The following is a 19,985-nucleotide window of genomic DNA, read 5'->3' as shown; positions in this document are numbered from 1 at the left end:
GTATGATCTCTTATATGGTGAACCTGAAAAGCCAAACTCATAGAAACAGAGACTAGAATGGCGTTTGCCGGGTGCTGAGGGTGGGGAAATAGGGAGATGTTGGTCAAATGGTATAAACTTCTAGTTATAAGATGAATAAGTTCTGGGGATCTAATGTACAGCATGATGACTATAGTTAACACTACTGTATCATAAACTTGAAAATTGATAAAAGGGTAAATCTTAAATGCTCTCCCCACACATACCAAAAAATGGTAAGTATGTGAGGTAATGGAGGTGTTAACTCTACAGTGGTAATCATTTCACAACATATAAGTATATCAAAGCATCACATTGTGGACCCTAATTTTACACAATGTTATATGTCAATTATATCTCAATAAAGCTGGAAAAAAAGGGAAATGATCACCTAGCTGGTATGGTTCAGTGGTTGAGCATCCACCTAGGGACCAAGAGGTCACAATTGGAGTCCCAGTTGGGGCACAGGCACGGGTTGCAGGCTCACCGGGAGCATGCAGGAGGCAGCCGATAGATGATGTTTCTCTCAATGTTTCTATCTCTCCCCTCTCCTTCTCTCTCTCTCTCTCTCTCTCTCAAAACAATATATTTTTCAAAAAGGAAATCTGAGGTATTTATAGAATACCCATTCCTGGGCCACCCTCCATCTTACTATGCTGACTTTGTGTGGGGTCCAGAAATCGGTGTTTTTAAGTACTCCCTGGGGGAAGTCTTAAAACTCTATTTCTACCAGAATCTATTTTAAAAATATAAATATCATCATTGTGCTCTGCTATGATAGCTCTTCAATGGCTCTCTCTCATGCTTCAAAAACAGACACCTTTTTTGACACTAAACAGAAGGAATCTTTGGCTCCAACCGCCTTTCCAAACTCTTCTCCTGCCACTTCCTTCAAAGTGCTCCAAGGCCAAACCACACTGGACGACTGTGCTTCCGAAAACACATCCTGCATCACTCCCTGGATGTCTTGTTTTGTGTGTGTTGGTTTTTTGTTGTTTTTTTGCATCTCTGTTCCCAAAGCCTAAATTCCATCCCGTCTCTCCTCTCATGGTTCAATTGTGCCCTGAAATGCCACACATTTCTGCAACCTTCCCTGTCCTGCCTGCTGGAACCAGTGCCCCCCCTTTCTCAGACCTCCACAGCATTTCCTTTGTCCGATACCATTCACACTTATCATGCTCTGTATTCATGATTCTGTCTCCAACATTGTAAAAACCTGGAGAGCAGGTTGATCAGTTTTAATGTAAATCCAAGGCTAGTTCTTCACTTTTTGGATACAGTAAGAGCTCAAGATATTAAGATACAAATGAACAGAAATTAAGATTCCTTCTTCCTCTAGCATACAACACTCATCTTGTATTCATGAATTAGTGCTGCATAGGAATGCACTTACTCTACATTCCACATGAATTTCCCGTAAGTAATCAATAGATGGAGAAAACTAACATTATTCTTACACAGGTTGGTGCATATCTGTTGCAACAAGTTTCAGACCAGAATGTCATGTTTTCATAATCACTATCATCTTAAGAAATAATTCCTTGGAATCAATTAACTCTATTGCAAAGAATATATATTTTGGGGGTCATGACACAATCAATAAAACTAAAAGTGCCACAGAGATGGTCTTTATTTCTAGGGAGCAATAGTATGAAAAGCAGGAACATAAAAGCAAAAGTAAACATGGATTTTGCACAAGGATCTGGGCGCGGGGGGGGGGGGGGAGCAAACTACCCAATTGATAGAATTGTCAAATGGTGACAATGTATAATGGCTTCAACTGGTTTTGAAGGCTCAGGGAACCCCACAGACAAGAATCAGAGTTGGCCGACATCCTGGTGAGGAAGGTTTTCTCATTTTTAAGAGCCCGTCTGACTCTCTGGCAATGATTCTGAAACTCTTTCATCTTCTTTCTTCTCTTCTTGGCTCCACCAATCCATTGACAGAAAAATGTCAATCAATTGCAATTTGTCCAAGTCACCTAAGGTTATATCCTGAAATGAACCTTGTGTGATCTTTCCCTACAACATCACTCGCCGCCAGAACCAAGTTTCTGCAGCCCCCATGGCAAACACTGCCTCTGTATACAGGAAGAGTTCAATTCAGCCTCCCTGCTGAGTGAAGAAATAACCTGTAATTCTTGATCCCCTCCCCGTAGATTACTGGCAGGTTTAACAAGCCTCTAAGAGTCATTCTCTATCGTGTCTCTTGCATTCATCACTTTCTTTCCACTCCCACTAAAATCACTTCAGCTAGGACTATCTCATCTCATCCCTTCACTAACAACAGATTTTGAATGCTTATTATTTTCCAAGCACTGTTCTAGCAACTAGAAAAAAAAAAATTCAAAATCTTTGCTCTTATGAAGCCCACATCCTAGTGAAAAGATAAGAGTAAACAAACAACTAAGTAAGATACATTTATACTCCATTCTCTGGTGAAAAGTGCTATGGAGAGGAATTAAGCAGGAGAGGAGAAATGGGTACGTGGGTGGGAGGGCAATGTTAAGCTGCATGGATAGTGATGACTCGCTGAGAAGCATCATCTGAGTAAAATCCAAAAAGAGGTAAAGGAGCCAGCCATAAGGATCTTTAGGGGAAGAGGGTTTTAGACAGAGGGAACAGCAAGACAAAGATGCAGAGACACAAATGTTCTGGCAAGTGTTTGGAGAACAGGAAGGAGACTGCCGGCTGGGTGTGCCATGAGGCAGATTACAGGGACCAGATTGCAGACAGTTAGGGATGTTGTGCAGATGCAGCCTTTTATTCTGGATGAGAGAGGAAGGCACAGAGGATTGTGAGCAGATGAGAAACATGAACTAATAGAAGAACATGGTTAAGGATGCTGCTGCACTGAGGCAGCGGTCGCCGACCTTTCAGACCTCATGGACCACCAGTTGGCGAGCGCTGCACTGAGGAATGATTTACTGGGGTCAAGGCTGGAAGTGGGGAGATGATAATCCAGGGAAGAGATAATGCTCTGGACCAAAGTGGTAGTGGTGAAGGTGGTAAAGATGGGTTGTTTCTAGATATATTTGGAAATAGAGATGGCAAATGGGATGCAGATTGTAATAGGATTCAAGCACGATTCCCAGACTCTTGGCCTAAATTATTGAAAGTATGGAGTTGTCATTTGCTGACTTGTGGAGGTAAAGGTTTTGCGGAAGTCCTTTGAGATTCTGACATGTTAATACGAGATGTCTGTTGGCAGGTATGTTGAGTAGGCAGTTGTATATTCCAGGCTGAAGTTCCAGGAGTGGTCAGAGATGAAATTTAACTTGTACTTTAACTTCTGTACATCTCTGCCTCTTTCAAAGCCCTGTTTTCACCCTATCATTTCCCTAATTAAACACTTTCAGGGATGCACTCCTGCCTCCAGCCGATGCCAAAAAATCAAAGGCTGGGCTGCTAACATATATGACCCACATGAGATTTAAAGCAATTCGACCTATTTCCCGACAGTTATAAATTGGGAGACCTCTAATAAAACAGATACTGCAAGATCTTGAAAACTCAGAACATTCAGAAATGCAGGGTCTACATCATATGACTACTCTTTAGGTATTAGTTCATTTGATCTGATTAGTAACAACACCCAATTATAAAGAAAAAAAATTTGCTGAGATGCTATTCCTTTTGCCTTGTAATGTACCATAAAAACACTGCCTTAAATTTGTGTGTGTATATCAACTTTAGAGAAATAAGTCTAACAAAAAGTATTTCGTATTCAATGAAATGTATATTATGTATACGGATTCATTTTTATTATTGTAAGGCTCTTATAAAGGGTGACCTAGAATCCCATGTTTGTTTCTTTGCATCAAAACACTCCTTAACACACTTGGCCTTGTTCCAGTACATCATCCAGCTGTACGTGGAATTTTGTGGAGGAACAAAATGGGAGCCAGGATTTGGGAGAAGCTTTGCTCGCGCTTCCTAGGAAAATAGAGAGCAGTAGCTTGGGTGGGTCTAGTATTGAGAACAGAAGCTTTTGAAAAGAAAACAAGTAAGCATTTGCCAAGTAGAGAAATAGTCCCTTTATTTTACCCTCTGGACTCCTATGGAATTTTCAAGGTTACACACCTTGATCTATAAGGTCAAGGATACTCCTCAGACTAAAATCAGGATACTGCCCAAAACTATGCCTTGCTAGGCTCTGTTAAGTTCTGCTTCCTGATTTCATGCCCACTCATTCCATGGCACCCCTACTCCCATTGGAACATACCCTCTCCCTTATTCTCTACCTAAATTCTACCTCTTCTTCAAGGTTGTACCAAACCCTACATTCTGGCAGCCTGTCCTGACTACTTGGCCCCATGCTCAACTCTTTCCTCCTCTGTATGCACACAGCTCTGCCATGGATCACCTGCTCACCCTGCCTTGCCCTGCACCGCTTCTGATGTGCTGTAAGCTTCTGCAGCCTGTGTCTCCAGTTACACTGCAGATTCCTTGCGCCCACAATGCGTTACTCAGTCACTGTCTCCTTACGTCTCCATAGCACACGCACTCTGAGAGGCTCTTAGTTTATGCTCAGGAAGGATTTGTGCAATAGAATGGAACTGGTGATGTAAGTACTCTTTACAGAATGAAGCAACGATTTTTAATATTGATTATTTTGGGGGAGAGGGAACCCCAACAGGGAGAGGAATGAATTGAATAAGACAAGATCTCTGATCCAACTCATTTACTTTCTATGCCTTACTTGCTCCTTCTTAAGATCCACTCTGAAAAAAATCTGTCCCCAATTCAGAACCACCCAAGCTTTTTATGCAATTTCTTTGGTTCCCCCATGAACAATGGTTCTCGTTTCATCTTACAACTGACTATCATCCCTCATAGGCACATCTTACCTCTATTCAACAAGAAGGTAAATCTAGATACAGTGTACTGAATTAAGGTAATATGTGCAAAAGAATAAGATGACAAAAAGTAACAATTGGTTTCTTAGATATCCATAAATAATAGCATTATAGAAAGGAAGAATGGATAGATTATAGTGATCTGTTTTTTAAGTTAAATTTAAAAAATACAGGGTGGGGGAAAAGTAGGTTTACAGTTGTTCATATAGAAAATAATACAATCTATACTAATATAAGGGTAACATGCTAATTAGGCCGGATAGCCTGGACATCTTCCGGTTGTCCAGTCCTCCTTCCAGACAAAGCCACAATGGTGAGGGCTGAGGCAGATGTGGTTAGGGGCAATCAGACTGGCAAGGGAGCAGTTAGGGGCAATCAGGCTGGCAGGGGATTGCAGTTAGGGGCAATCAGGCTGGCAGGGAGGGCAGTTAGGAGTGATCAGCTGGCAGGGAGGGCAGTTAGGGGTGATCAGCCACCAGCAGAGTGTTAGGGGCAATGAGGCAGGCAGGCAGGTTTAGCGGTTAGGAGCCAGCAGTCCCAGATTACGAGAGGGATGTCCGAGGGGTCCCAGATTGGAGAGGGTGGAGGCTGGGCTGAGGGACCCCCTTCACCCCGTGCATGAATTTTGTGCACCAGGACTCTAGTAATTAATAATAGAAAAATAAACTCTGTTTCACATACTCACAACTGTAAGCCTACTTTTTCCCCACCCTGCATTTTCATTAAATTCTGAATTTATATTTAAATTTAAGGCAGTGTGTGTATGTTTGTGTGTGTGTGTGTATGTGTGTATGTGTGTAAAAATGAGCATCCCAGTATCCCATGAGATTTTTATCAGAATTTATTTTGATTGGGGTTCAACGTTACTCAGTTTAAATGAAATAACTAACTTGGATGGAGAAATAAGATCATATTGTAATGTCATAACCAATGTTGGATTTTGGGGTGGGGAGAATGAAACCAACCCACAGAAGAGGTTGACATAAATCAAGATAGAAAAATCAGCATCTTATATTTTCAATTAAACTAATTAAAGTCTAAACAAATACCTACCGAACTACCTAAAAATATCTGAACTCTAAGCCCAAATGTATTGGCAGGGGCGGGGAGGGGGGAGCTAATTCTGAATTATTTAGCATTTGAGACATAACCTCTAAGTAAGCTTTAAAGATACTTTTATAAGTAACTCAAGGAGGCCTTGGGCTCTAAGGGTTTCACCCTTTTAAAAAATTTTTTTAAATTAATTTTAGAGAGAGAAAGAAAGAAAAAGAGACAGAGAGAGAGAGAAGAAACATCGATTTTTGTTGTTCCACTTATTTATGCATTCATTGGTTGATTCTTGTATGTGCCCTGATGAGGATCAAACCCATAAGCTTGACATATTAGGTGACACTAACCAACTGAGCTACCTAGCCAGGGCCACAGTGTCATTCTTTTTTTTTTTAATATATTTTATTGATTTTTTTAGAGAGAGGAAGAGAGAGGGATAGAGAGTTAGAAACATCGATGAGAGAGAAACATCGATCAGCTGCCTTCTGCACACCCCCTACTGGGGATGTGCCCGCAACCAAGGTACCTGCCTTTGACCGGAATCGAACCTGGGACCCTTCAGTCCGCAGGCCGACGCTCTATCCACTGAGCCAAACCGGTTAGGGCCAGAGTGTCATTCTTAAAGAATTTCCAGATTCCTCTAGAGCAAAAATTCCCAAAATGTATGTCAAGGTACTCTGGGGTGCACAGTGGTTCTTAAGATCAATCAAAAATCTCAGGTACTACTAACTTGAGGTAATTCACAATTTTAACATTAGATCAAGCTACATTCCTTTTCATGTGATCATACTGTCTTGAAACTGGGTTTTCACAGTTTGCGTAATAACAAACAAAAGTCATGTGAAGATAAATGAAAGACAGGAAGTGAGAGTGGTGATGTCTAGTTTAAAGTATTGTTTTCTTTAAAATAAAAACAATATACATACCACACTCTTCCGTATAAGACAATTTTTATTCCAATACCAACAAGCATCAAAGCTATTCTTATCTTTAATACTCAAACTAGAGACTTGTGTCCCTCTGTCACTGTGAATTTCCTGAAAGTAGTATTTAAGATGGTTGTTATTAAGTCAAACCACTACATGCCCATAGCAGTGCTGTGTGCAAAAAATACAACGGATTCAAGTCTTAGCTCTACCCAAAAGTGGAAAGGTTCAAAGACATAATAAGTTATTGCTTTAAAATAAATAATGTGTATCTTCTAAATGCAACTTAAACAATTTATCACTTGTGAAAACTATTGCATTGTTATATCACCCACTAGGAAATATTAGAATAGAGTGGTTAGAAAATGGGATTTATTTATTTTTATTATCTATTTATTTATTTTTGTTAATCCTCACTTGAGAATTTGTTGTTGTTGTTGTTGTTGTTGTTAGTCCTCACCTGAGGATATTTTTCCATTGATTTTTAGAGTGGAAGGGAGGGAGATGTGAGAGAGACACATCGATTGGTTGCCTCCTGCACGTTCCCCTGCCAGGGCCAGGGATCAACCCTGAAACCTAGGTACGTGACCTTGACCAGAATCAAGCCCAGGACCCTCCAGTCCGCAGGCCAACGCTCTATCCACTGAGCCAAACCGGTTAGGGCAGAAAATGGGATTTATAAATAGACAAGTCGCAGTTTATATCCCAGCACTATCACTTACTGTGACATTTAAAAGTTTTATGCATTTTTTGCTTGTTTATGTTTTCTAATCTAGTCTGTCTAAACCCAGTTCTCTTGTCTCGAAGACAAGCTCATTGTGCATAATAAATGAAATAATACATAAAAATGCATAGCACCATGCCTGATACCCAAGACATGGTGGCTATTAATGCCATTGTATGGAAGGAAGAACAGTCCTCCCAACAAGTAATTTAAATTAATTTGTTCTAAATTTCACCTTACACATTAGATCAAAATTTGTTTGAATCCCTGACACTGTAGATAATTCCTCTGTCACCATTAAACCGGGGAGCTAATGTAACCATTTTCAGAAAGTGAAGCTGAGATTCTACATGACACAAGAAGCTAAATCTTTCACCCCTCGTCTTGAGAGAGAAGATTTAGACAAGGCTGATGGGGAAGAAAGGTTAAATAATGTATCAGGATAACAGAGACTGCACAAAGAAGAGACAGAGCAGAAAGTGATCATTCTGATTTCCTTCACACATTTGCAATGATTGACTATCCTCTTCTTCTTTTTTTTTTTAATCCTCACTGGAGGATATATTTTTATTGATTTTTCGAGAAAGAGGAAGGGAGAGAGAAAAACATTGATCGGTTGTCTCCCCAACCGGGGATTGAACCCAAAACCTAGGTATGGACCCTGACTGAGAATCAAACCCGCAACCTTTTGGGGTATGGGACAATGCTCTAACTAAGCCACCGAGCCAGGACTATCCTCTTCTTAAACTGTTTTCCTTTCGCTTTCAAAACTTGCCCTGGCTTGGTCTCCTCCTACATGGTGTTTTCCCTTTTTCTTCTTTGCTGACTCCACAGTCATTCACTAAATTATATAATGAGTTCTGCTAAAAAAGAAAGATATTTAGAGAAGTGCAAAGTAATGTAATATGTTGATTCCTAAGGGGAGAAGGTCTAGAAGGGAATTTAAAAAGTTGCATGTGTCTCAGGGGAGGAAGAAGTTACCACTGGAAAGAGAAAATTAGGGAAGTCTCTGTAGAGGAGTTGCCCTTTCAGAATTGTCTTAAACATCAGGTATGAATTAGATACATGGAAATAAAGGGAGCAGCTCACATCTGAACCAGCAAGAAGAGCAGGAGCAAAGGCACAGAGCCAATACCATGGGGTGTGAATAAGGAATAGCAGGGAGTTCAAATGGCCAGATGTTAAGCCTCAGGATGGAGGGTGGGAGGAAATTATATTAGGAATGTCCTGTGTGGCCAGACTGTGGGTGCCTCTGGGTGGCCTCAGCGCCGTACCATCATCCTCTCTTCTTCACTGCATAAACTCCTACAGGGCGGGGTGGCTACCAAACTCAATTATTTGTGTGCCTCAGTACTTAAAACACCAAAATGTCTGGTGTTAAAAAATAGTTTTTAATTATTCAAATCTCATCATTAATAAATCACAGGAGCCTACATACTGGTTCCCGTTCTACCATTAACGCTCCATGAGCCTGCGAAGCTAATGTGACTCCTGCCCTTTCAAATCATAGCTTCCTCGTCTGTAAAATAAAGGATTTGGTTTGCTGGGCCCTCAAGATTTTAACTCTGTGAAAATGATCTTTCATGAAGTCATTACTTTATCTACTGTCTCCAAAAATCATAAAATTTTGTCATTTTACCTCCAAATGACTCACATTTCACTTCAAATTATGAAGACTTTCTCAAATGAGGAAGCACAGTTTTTAAGAATGGTAAAAGAAGGCCCTCTTTTCATCAGTGGTTGAGCATCCACCTATGAACCAGGAGGTCATGGTTCAATTCCTGGTCAGAACACATGCCTGGGTTGCAGGCTTGATCCCCAGTAGGAGGCATGCAGGAGGCAGCCCATCAATGATTCTCTCTCATCATTGATGTTTCTCTCTCTCTCTTCTCTCTTCCTCTCTGAAATCAATAAAAAATATATATATATATATTTTAAAAAGAATGGTCTTTAAAGTCACTCCCCAGTTTTTGTTAATCTTTACCCAAGGATATTTTTCCATTGATTTTTTTAGAGAGAATGGAAGCAAAGGGCAGAGACACAGAGAGAGAAACATCAATGTGAAAGACATACATAGATTGGTTGCCTCCCATATGCACCCCAACCAAGGCTGGGGATCGAGCCTGTAACCAGGGACCCTTCAGTCCGCAGGCCAACACTATCCACTGAGTCAAACTGGCTAGGGCCACTCCCCAATTTTTATGGTGAAAAAATAAAATAGAATGCCCCCTTAAGAAAAGAGCTTACCATATATATGGATTCCAAAATGTATGCACTTTTATATGTCAATGTTCATAAAATTATGAAGTAAGCATGAACAAAATTAAGTTTATTAATTTTGTTTTATAGAAAAAAAAATTTACGCAACTGATATACCTTCGAATTAAAGCAGTGATGAAAGAGTTGACTGAAAAACTTCGTACTGAACAAATACTCATTGAGCACTTACTAAGTACCAAGTACTATGCCAGGTCCTAGGTTACAGTTTGGAAGGAAATGACATTCCAATGCAATAGTAGAGGACCTCTAATCTAGGGTAAGCCTGGGATATTATGGGAGCAGAGAAACAGTGTCTCCCAGTCGCATGGGCTCAATAGAGATTTCCTGAAGGAGGTGGGATTCTGAAGGTGATGGGGATCCACTGAAGGAAGCGAACAGAGAATATCTAACAGGAGAACGGCCCCATGCTGAGAAGTCTCATCTCTGTGGATCACAGACTGATGGGTGGGGAAGCTTGAGGAAGGGATGGCTATTAGGAAGCTGCTACAGCAGTTCAGGTGGGTTGTGAAGAAGACATGGCTACTGAAAGGAGGAACAAGAGTTATTTTTCAAGGTAGAAAAGACAGAATTTGACAGTTGGAAATGGAAGGGCATGAGGAAAGGGGTTGTTAAAACCTGAGTTATTTTCAAAGAGCAATTTATTTTTTTTCATGTATCTTTATTGTTGAAAGTATTACCGATGTCCCCTTTGTGTGTGTTTTTCCCATTGACCCCCCTCCACTCTACACCCACCCCTCCCAGACCTTCACCACACTATTGTCTGTGTTAAAGAGTAATGTATGATCATATAATCCTTTAACCAAATTCTTAAACAGCTGAAAAAAATTAGTGGAACTTAGTAGTTTGGAACCCAGGCTAGCGTCACGACATGACCCTGTCAAGTTGAGGAAGACGACTCTAGTACACCCACGTAGAAGATCAGAATCCTCCCTTGACACAATAAACCTGATTTCCAGCCCAGGAGCACTGGGGCCACCATATTCCTCGGAGAATGTCCATCTCAGAGTCAAACTGAGTGAAAGAAATAAAAAGGGTTCTCCATGGTTGGAAAGCTTTGCAGGATTCCCCAAAGCTAATCATCAGAAAAGCGGGGTGGCGGAGAGGGCTCTAAGCCTACCACAGGACAACTAGCCTCAACAAATGCTTTCAGGCAAATGATGACTCTAATGTCAACCCCAGTAATTGCTTAATACCAAACCGCTTTTATTGAGCAACTACTATGGACCAGGCATCATGTTCTACTTACACTTGGCCCAGTTTCCTCACCGATAAAACTGGAAATAGTAAGACCTAGTTTCCAGCATAATTGTAGTGTTAAAACTACAAAGATTGCTATGGCAAATTGATAAATGCAAGGAATTATCACTCTTCACCTTGAGTTTAGCATACACCTTCCTTCCTAATTTGCTGTTTCCATCTCACCACCTCCTCCTCACACATTGTAATCTGTAGCGATGCCAGCTTACCCACAGTTCTCACTATGTCTCCTCACTTCCACCCCATGCCTAGGGTAAGCCCCATTTTTTGCTTCCTTTTTAACACCTGATACTTCCCATTCAGAGAACTCATCAAAAACAGTGATTCAGTAATTATCTCCATGATTATCTTATAATATCTTTATGCCCCATTAGACTCAGATTCCATAAAAGCAAAGATTTATCCATTTCACGCCCCCCCCCCGCTAAATTCCTCTGCTTTTCAAGTGAATGAAAACGTTTTCTCAAGCAAGACGTTATACCTCTCAAATCCTCAAGTTTTAAAACTACTATTTTAATAAAATGCAGTAAAACAAAAAGAAAAATTATTTCAGTGCCACTTTGCCTGTCCTGAGAGTAACTATGTTTCTGACAACAGGGCCACCGTGAGACAGATGCTGGGTTCCCTTTTGTCATGGCCAGGCCTCAAGGACTCCGGTCACCTCTTACTTGCTAGCACCCCACACACTCCTCCCTCAATAGCTCCATGACTTAGAATCTGTGCTCTTTCTAATCTCCAGCCTCCCAGCACCCTCATCCCCACCACTTTAATTCTTCTCATCATGATGTCTATAATCTATAGGCAATGCATAGCCACCACAGTGATGTCCTGGGAAGATAAACTTAACCTTGGTACATATAAGAGCAGGAGCCAGGTGGTATGCCAGCAGAACAGTTCAGGATTTGCTAGTGCTGTTCCCAGGCCAGGGCAGTGAGTGGCAGAAGAGGCATAATCACTATCTGATTTGGAGATTCATGGTGTATGCAGGTCAAAGAAGAAGGAGAAAAGATGGCCAAGGTTTCAAGTCTAGTGAGTGGGAGAAAGAAGTATAGTTAACACAAACTAGAAAGTCCAGGGTGTGTGGTTTAGTCTAAGCTAAAAATGTCTAGTTTAGACTTACAAATAGTACCCTTTACTATTTATCCTTAAGAGGGGTGATTGTGGATATTGTCTATTTGTATTCCTTTGTTGTTGCATCCTTTTGTACTTTCCAATTTTGCTATGTTGAGCATATATTACTTTATTAATAGAACTCAAATCCTGTTTTTTAATGCAACCTTGCTATTGACATATTGATCTTGCAAGATAAATGAGATATCATAAAAAAAGAGATGCCCAACAGGAAGACAGAACTGTATGTCTGGAGCTCATGAGAAGTCAAGGTCAGATGCACAGTTTTGGAGCTGTCAGCATAGTGTTTAAAGCCATGAGAATGCATGAGAGCCTCAAGAGAAGGAGACAGAATTAGAGAGGGCCAGAGAATGAACTTCTGTCTCAAGCTGTCCAGCCTGAAGTCAGTCACAGGGAGTAACCAGTGCTAGGTACAAGCACAGGAAATAGTACACTAGCTAGAGCTTGTCTTGCCTGCTCAGGTTTAATCTCAGAGACTTGGCTGGGTGTGGTGTGGCCAGAAGCCTCTCTTGCCACCAGAGTATTTTGGAGTTACCTATATGGATACCCTTCACTCACAATTACAGTGACTTGCTTTGGGCCATCATGGCCACTAAAACTGTGAACTTTTTGAAGCCAAGAATCAAGTCTTGTTCAATTCTTTATCCTACTTTGTTTTCCCCTCACCCAGCACAGTGCTCAACATATAACCAGGCATTTAATATACAAATCTGCCGAAGAAAACAACCACACACATAAGAGTTGCTCCTCTCCATCCCCTCCTTCCGTCAAAGGACTTAGCTTTCCTTGGTCAGTCTGCTATGCACTCTCCTGCCTGAACTAGTTCTCTAAGTTCTAGATGAGGGGAAGTCCCACGTGCCCAGTGCTCATGTGTTCTAATGACTGTCCTGCAAGAAGCCCTGCGGTGCTTTCACACACATCCCTGCTGCTACTTTGAAAGTTCACCCTTTTGCTCAGTGTACATATTATCCACCTGTAAGCACAGAGCCTTTCAGTCTACACGGTAATTAGAAAATCTGCAATTAGCCAGGCAGTAAACTGCCCAACAGAGAGCAGCCCCAATTAGATATGCGTGCGTGTGTGTGTGTGTGTGTGTTTGTTTGACATAGTGGTTCCAAATGTAGCTCTTTCTACATTTCTAGGTTATATTGATATTTCAGATCCTTCTTCTAAAACTCCTTGGAGAATCACAGTAATTTTAAATAGATACTGAAAAGATGGTCAAGCCCAAACCCACGTGGAAGCACGTTATAACCTCTAAAACAACACACCACTCTGACCCACAGAATCTCAGGGCCTCCGGTGTGGGGAGTCTGTGTCCCGAGGCTCCCAGTTCTAGGTCCAGGCTGCCTCCCTCACTCACTCTGCCTGGTGGATAGGTAATGTCCTCCAAAGCTTCTCATCACTCATCACTCGGCCTAGGCTGGGAAAGTTAGTACAAAGTTGCCCCGCAGGAAAAGGTTTTTCTTATAAGTTGGATCTTGTTTTAAATATGTAAAGGCCTTGATTATTGAGTCTTGCGGTGAAATGTTGACATAGTGAAGAACTGTGCTCTAAATAATCTACCAACTTAATTCATTTCCCACAACACTGGTTAAATCTACAATTGGGTTTTCTGCAGTTCCTGCCCTTCTCGGCCACTTGCTAGCTCGTGTGACCTTGGGCAAGTCCTTTGCCTTTCTGACTCTTAATCTTCTCTAATACAAAACAGATTTAACACACCTGCTCTGCCTACACCCTCAGGGATGCTGGGAAGAACAAGCTGGAAAATGTAGGTGAAAGCAGCTTGTAATAACAATTAAAATAAGAGGAATAGCTAACATTTATTCAGCATTTATTTTGTGTCAGGCACAGCTTCACATGAATTAATTCATTTCATTCCTTTAACAAATCTAAGATGCAGATTTTGCTATTATCCCCGAGACATAGAAGCCAAGTAACCTGCACAAATTACTTGGAATAAGAAGTTGAAATAAGTGACCACACACTACCTGAACATAGTAGAATATATTAAAACTGATACAGATGGCCAGAGATAGCATAGTACAAATACGATATCACAGAAAAATCAAACAAGCGCCATTTTATAGATGTGGCAACTCAGGTCCAGCCACGTTTTGTGGCTTGCCCACTGTCAAGTATTATATATTTAGAATATCTGTAATTTAGAACATGTATAAGTATTCCTTTTTTAAGTTGTGGGAAGTAGAGCAAAGCAGTTAGGAACCTGGGTGCTGGATTCAATGCCAAGTTTTTAAATTCCAGCATGACCATTTAAAGAGCTATTTTCCAGGGAAGTTAAAAATTAAACATGTGTGAACAACTATAAGAATAAATCCTTAAGAAATGCTAGCTGCTATTCCTCTGCCCCAATCCCTACAGCTAGGCCCCAAAGCATGTCAAGAGCTCTAGAGAAAATTGCACAGTTCTCTTTGAAAGTGCTAATAGCATTAAGATTTGGAGAGGAGAAGGAAAGAAAGAGTTCAAGTGTGAACTTTCTGTTTACTGTTTTTCTGATAAATCTCTAAAAAGAATAAAACCTAAAATTAAGAATCAAATCTTCATAAACACATTTTCATTCCCATTTCCCCGCCACCGTCTGCACAGGGGTACTGAATAATATCCAGAAGCCCATTAGAAATGGGAGGCAAAAGGAAAGCTAACTCATCTACTGAAGAAGCAAGTCCTTAAGAGGGGAAGAGGGCATAACGCCCGTGGCCCACCTGTACACCAGGCACTCACAGGCCTATGGCCGTAAACAGCATGATTGATTGCAAGACAGACAGAACTGGGTCAACTCCAGCTCTGCCACTGATTAGCTGTGTAGCCTTGGGCACAGTGACTCAATTTTTCTCTCTAGCAAGAGCTTCTGAACCCACAGCTGGCCCAGCTGCTCCTCTAGGGTGGGATCCCTGGGAGTCTCCTATGGGGTTTGTGGGATTTATCCCATTGGTTTCAAGGCCAAGTTCACACGCCCTGAAAGGTACTTCCTGAAGTCTTTTGGGATCAGACTGGCCGGTCTAAGGGGCCACAAGGGAGATACTATGGGAATTTGTTGGACAAATAGGACCCCACTTGGCATTGAACCAAATGAATATCAAGAGTGTAACTGAGCCAAGATTCCCTCGATAGCAAGTTGACCTGACATCCCATCAGGACAAGGCAGGTCTCTCTCTCATCCACACCCCCAACCCTCTCTAAGCAAGGCCCACCAGCCTTCACTACCTGTTCTTTCCAGGTACACACCAGAGTTGAGGCCAAAGGAGAAATATAAGCATTGCTATGTTTGAAGGGTGAGGCTATGATTTGAAGGTACTGTACTAGTGAAGTATACTTAGCTAACTGGAGTCTGGGTAGGCAGCTGAGGCTGGATTTCATGAATTCATCCCTCACAGGGCTACTTATGAGGCCTAAAACATGTTAGTACTATGCCCCAGACATCCCTTCCCACAATGGCCCAATTTCCCCAACCAGCTTTGCCTGTTGCCCAACTTCTAACTCAGCCTACAGGGCTTTAAGGATGGAGGCTGCCAAGAACAGGTTACTGTAGAACATCAGCTCTGGGACAAGAAGCTTGCCTACTGAGATGCTGCACGCACACCACCGTATCTGTAGCAGTGACTTTCCAAGGTTTCTCAGATTTCTTACCTACCCCAGCTTCTGTGACTATGGTCTCTACACACCCTTAGTCCAGAACCAAGGCTGGGGAAGCATTTCTAAGCTTGGGAGTTGAACTGCTCATGATACTATGTTGTAATATGGGCAAAGGTGAACATGGTGCTGGGTGTTTTGGAACAGATTATATGGACTATAATCCAGGAACATAATTTATTAGAATTTAATCAGCACATTTATATCATGTGTTTCTTGCCTAGCATTCATATATATGTTTAAAAATAAAATGACTGGCCAGTATGGCTCAGTGGTTGAGCATTGACCTATGAACCAGGAGGTCATGGTTCCATTCCTGGTCAGGGCACATGCCCAGGGTTGTGGACTCGATCCCCAGTAGCGGGCATGCAGGAGGCAGCTGGTCAATGATTCTCATCATTGATGTTCCTATATCTCCCTCTCCCTTTCTCTTTGAAATCAATAAAAATAAAAAGGCAGCTACTGTAACAATAATCCTTGTAGTTCTCCTAGATAGAAGGTACTGTCTATCATCTTTAGCTAGCATTCGTTAGTTGCTCACCTCTCATTGGTTGGGAGAAAGTATTTCGCCAATTTAAGATAAGGAAACAGACCAGTAGGTTAGAGAACTCGCCTAAAATCACCCACAACATATGGGATAAAACAGGGATTCAGACAGAGGCAGCTTGACTCTGGAATTTAGGCTCTTTCTTTCTTCCCTGCCAGGGGAGGACACTGAGACCCATGGGCATTCTATAACATGCTGGGGTCACATCCTTACTTACACCAAATAATTATGGCAACAGTTTCTTTCAAATAGGAAGCTAATTCTAAACCTGAACCCCGGGCTCTTCCAGCTCATCCAAAAGAGTTTTCAGAGACAAAAATGCAACAACAAAAGTGCTCGACTCATAGTGGATTTTCTGGATGAAAAGCCCAATCAGATAGTGGCTGATGACATCTTCCGGTCTCTGATAACCCCTGTGCTGCGAAAGCTGCTGAAGATGACTCTAAATGCACGAATCTGTCTCCATGCCAACAGTGTTTCGTAAGAATTTATCATAAGACCTGGCAGCTGATGATTAAAGAGGCACTGGAGTCCCAAAGAATCAGAAATGCCCTTTCGAAAAGGTTCCACATTTGTTCTTGCTTCAAGCCATGATAAAGTGTTTCCAGTCGAATGCACCAGCTAAAATGAACCTATTTTCTGAAAGAGAAGCAGCTAGTTCGGTCCAGCACCTCAAGAGGATCTTGGTGCCACAGACCATAAAACAGTCAGAGGTGAAGTGGGACTGTTTGAAGTAAAACAGTCAGAGGTGAAGTGGGATTGAAGAGATTCAACCAGAATCCCAGAGGACCTTAAAACTTTCTGAGCACCATTTGTGGAATCTAAATAAACTGATGAACGGAGTGGATCCAGAGACATGGAAGCATAGAATAGAGTGTGGTATATCAGAGGGAAGTCAGGGGAGGGTGGGTGGGTGGGAGGTAATCAACCAGGGACCTTGTATGCATATATGCATGGCCCATGGACACAGATGAGGCCATGCGTATATGGGGTGGTAAGGGCCTGGGGCGGGGTGCGGGCTGGAGGAGGTCAATGGAGGAGAAAGGGGGACATCTGTAATACTTTCAACAATAAAGAATGATTTAATAAATTAATTAATTAAATTAAAAAAAAACAACTTCTGAGTAGGAAGATTCCTGAGCTGTCTGTCATTGTCCAACCCCTTTCCACTGAGCAGGGACGCACTGCGCTGCAGGGACTTGTCTGAAGTTACCGAGTGGCACAGCCAGGACCGGTAATGAGGGGCTGGCCAGGGCCAGGTTGCAAACAGCCTCAGTCCAGGCACTTACTCTTGGAGTAGACACTTTGCATCGTCACACTCTACTGTGCCTAACTCCTGGTACAAACTCTTGGAATCAAACTCTGATTTCAAACACTATAAGGAAACTTCTCATTTTCCAGGTTTCTCAATGAAAATTTTAGGACCAAATCAAGAAATCGTGTGGTGAATGTCATAAACCCTTGGACCAAAGTGCCCCTAAAATATCTACACAATCTCCTTTTGAGAGATGACAGAGAGATAGAGATGGCGTGTAGGTGCAGGGGAGAGAAATAATACTGTAACTCTGTAAGTCTGTGGCTTACTCAAAGCAGACAACCTCAGACTCGCTTGACTGAGGGGAGAAGAGAGGAGAAGAAAGTTGGAATAAAGTGAGCGGCTCCTCTAGCCGGGAATTCCCTGGGTTCCCGCTGTGAACCGGCCTAGGCTAGGGGCTTCCCCTGAGTTGGCCAAGGAAGGCGGGCATGACACTCAGGGTCGCGTCACCAGCAGGACTGCCGGAGCCCAAAGCCCGGAAAATGAGCTGGAGGCCAAGAACCGAATGCAACTCCAGATAGTCCCCCCTCTGCGTCCGGAGAGGCCTTGCAGGGCAGAAGGCTCCCGGGAGCGGGTGTGGGAGGGAGTTGCAGCAACAGCTCCACGCGCCGGAGAACGCGCTGCAAGTTTCAGCGACAGCGAGAAACTTTTTTGTTTTCTTTGAAACCAACTTTCCAACCCACCAGGAAGAGTCTCTTTCGGCGGCGCAGCGCCCCCGGAGACCTGGCTCTCCCCCTTGGCCGCCACCCTGCAGCTGGGGGCTGGGAACCGGCTGCGAGGCGCCCCCGCCCGCCCGGGACCTCCTTCCCGGGTTCTCACCTGCGATGTCCCAGAGCTGCAGGCGCACCACGGTGTCGGGGTCCCAGTGCAGCACCTTGAGCGCGAAGTCCACGCCGATGGTGGCCCGGTAGTGCGAGGAGAAGTTCTGGTGCACGTAGCGCTTAATGATGCTGGTCTTGCCCACGCCCAGGTCGCCGATTACCAGCAGCTTGTACAGGTGCTCCTTGTTCGCCGCCTGCATCCTGGCTGCCCGCCCGTGCTGTGCCGAGCCTGCCTGGCGGGGAGCGCAGCGGGGCCTGGGCGGGAGAGAGACTCGTGGAGCCGAGCGCAGGGAGGGCAGGCGGCGGGCGGGGCGGGGGCGGGGGCGGGACTCCTCTCCCGCCTCCTGGAGAAACGCCCAGACCCGCGCAGGGGTTAATCCTCCTTTCTACTCCTCGCTACCGCCTTAGGAGTGCATGCAAGAGGAGCTCAGGACTGGAAAGTTGGGGGTTCCGTGTTAATGCCTCTTGCAGGGGTAATGCATACAGCGCTAACAGTTTCCAAAGAGTTTTTCGCGCCTGTGATCCTGGCCATAAAGCTGTGAGGGGCGGATTTTATTTCCCATGTATGCGAGCCAGAAAACTGAGTGTCAAAACAGTTATGTGAATGGCAGGAGATGATCGTGACAAGCCTGGCTGAAGACCGGTGCCACCCTCCCACATTATAGAGAGAACCTGGAAGAAGGGACAGTGTAGCATAAGCTTTCAAGAGGCAGGATTTGTGCAGGTCCTGCATGCCCTGGCTTTCGAGGCAGTGACCTTGGGCAAGTCATTGGAGCTGCCCCAGCCTCCTTCTGTGGTGAGATGGTAATGGTGAAGCAAACCTAACAGCCGCCTTGGATTGTGAACACGGAGCGGTTTCACACCTATTCGACTGTTTTATAGTCCAACCCGGAGCACAATTGGGCTGAAACATTGAGGCTGGACACTTCAGCTTTGAGTTTCATTGACAGACTGTTTCACTAAAGTTTCATTAAACAACTGGTCAGATTATTTTGAGTGATAATAGCAGCATTTATTCAGCACTTGCTATGTGCCAGTTTTTATACATATGTCACTTAATCATCCCAGCAGCCTTAAAAATAGAAACCATTATTTTACAAAGGAGGAAACCAAGGCTTTTAAAGTAATGTTCCCCGGGAAAAGAGGTAGTGAGGAAAAAGCCAAATTTTTTTGGTGTCAAAAAGTTTTGGGGTTTTTGTTTAGTTTTGTTTTCATTCATTCTTTAACCAATCTATATTTGTGCTTGGGATGATACAGAAATAATACAGATTCCAGGTCTCAAAAACTTCACCTTCTGTGGGTGGAGACAGACAAGACAGACAAAAATAAATAGGTACAATTTTTAATATATTAGTTGGTGATAAAGTAGGGACAGGATCAGGAGAGTTGGGGTGGGTTGGCCTTTTA

General features: G+C 42.9%; 1 protein-coding gene across 1 annotated transcript in view; it reads right to left on the bottom strand.

The window, feature by feature from the left end:
* The window catches only part of RAB38 (RAB38, member RAS oncogene family), a 51,311-nt gene extending 32,448 nt beyond the window's left edge, over positions 1 to 18,863 (bottom strand). Inside the window, exon 1 of the mRNA XM_014459305.2 lies at positions 18,577 to 18,863. Within this exon, the coding sequence (XP_014314791.1) occupies positions 18,577 to 18,778 (202 nt within the window). The 5' untranslated portion in view covers positions 18,779 to 18,863. The remainder of the gene's footprint in view (positions 1 to 18,576) is intronic.
* Positions 18,864 to 19,985: the final 1,122 nt, after the last annotated feature.

The sequence above is a fragment of the Myotis lucifugus genome, unplaced genomic scaffold (assembly GCF_000147115.1).
Source record: "Myotis lucifugus unplaced genomic scaffold, Myoluc2.0 scaffold_106, whole genome shotgun sequence".
NCBI lineage: Eukaryota > Metazoa > Chordata > Mammalia > Chiroptera > Vespertilionidae > Myotis > Myotis lucifugus.
Note: the sequence above shows the minus strand (reverse complement) of the source record. Positions and strands in the feature narration are given on the sequence as shown.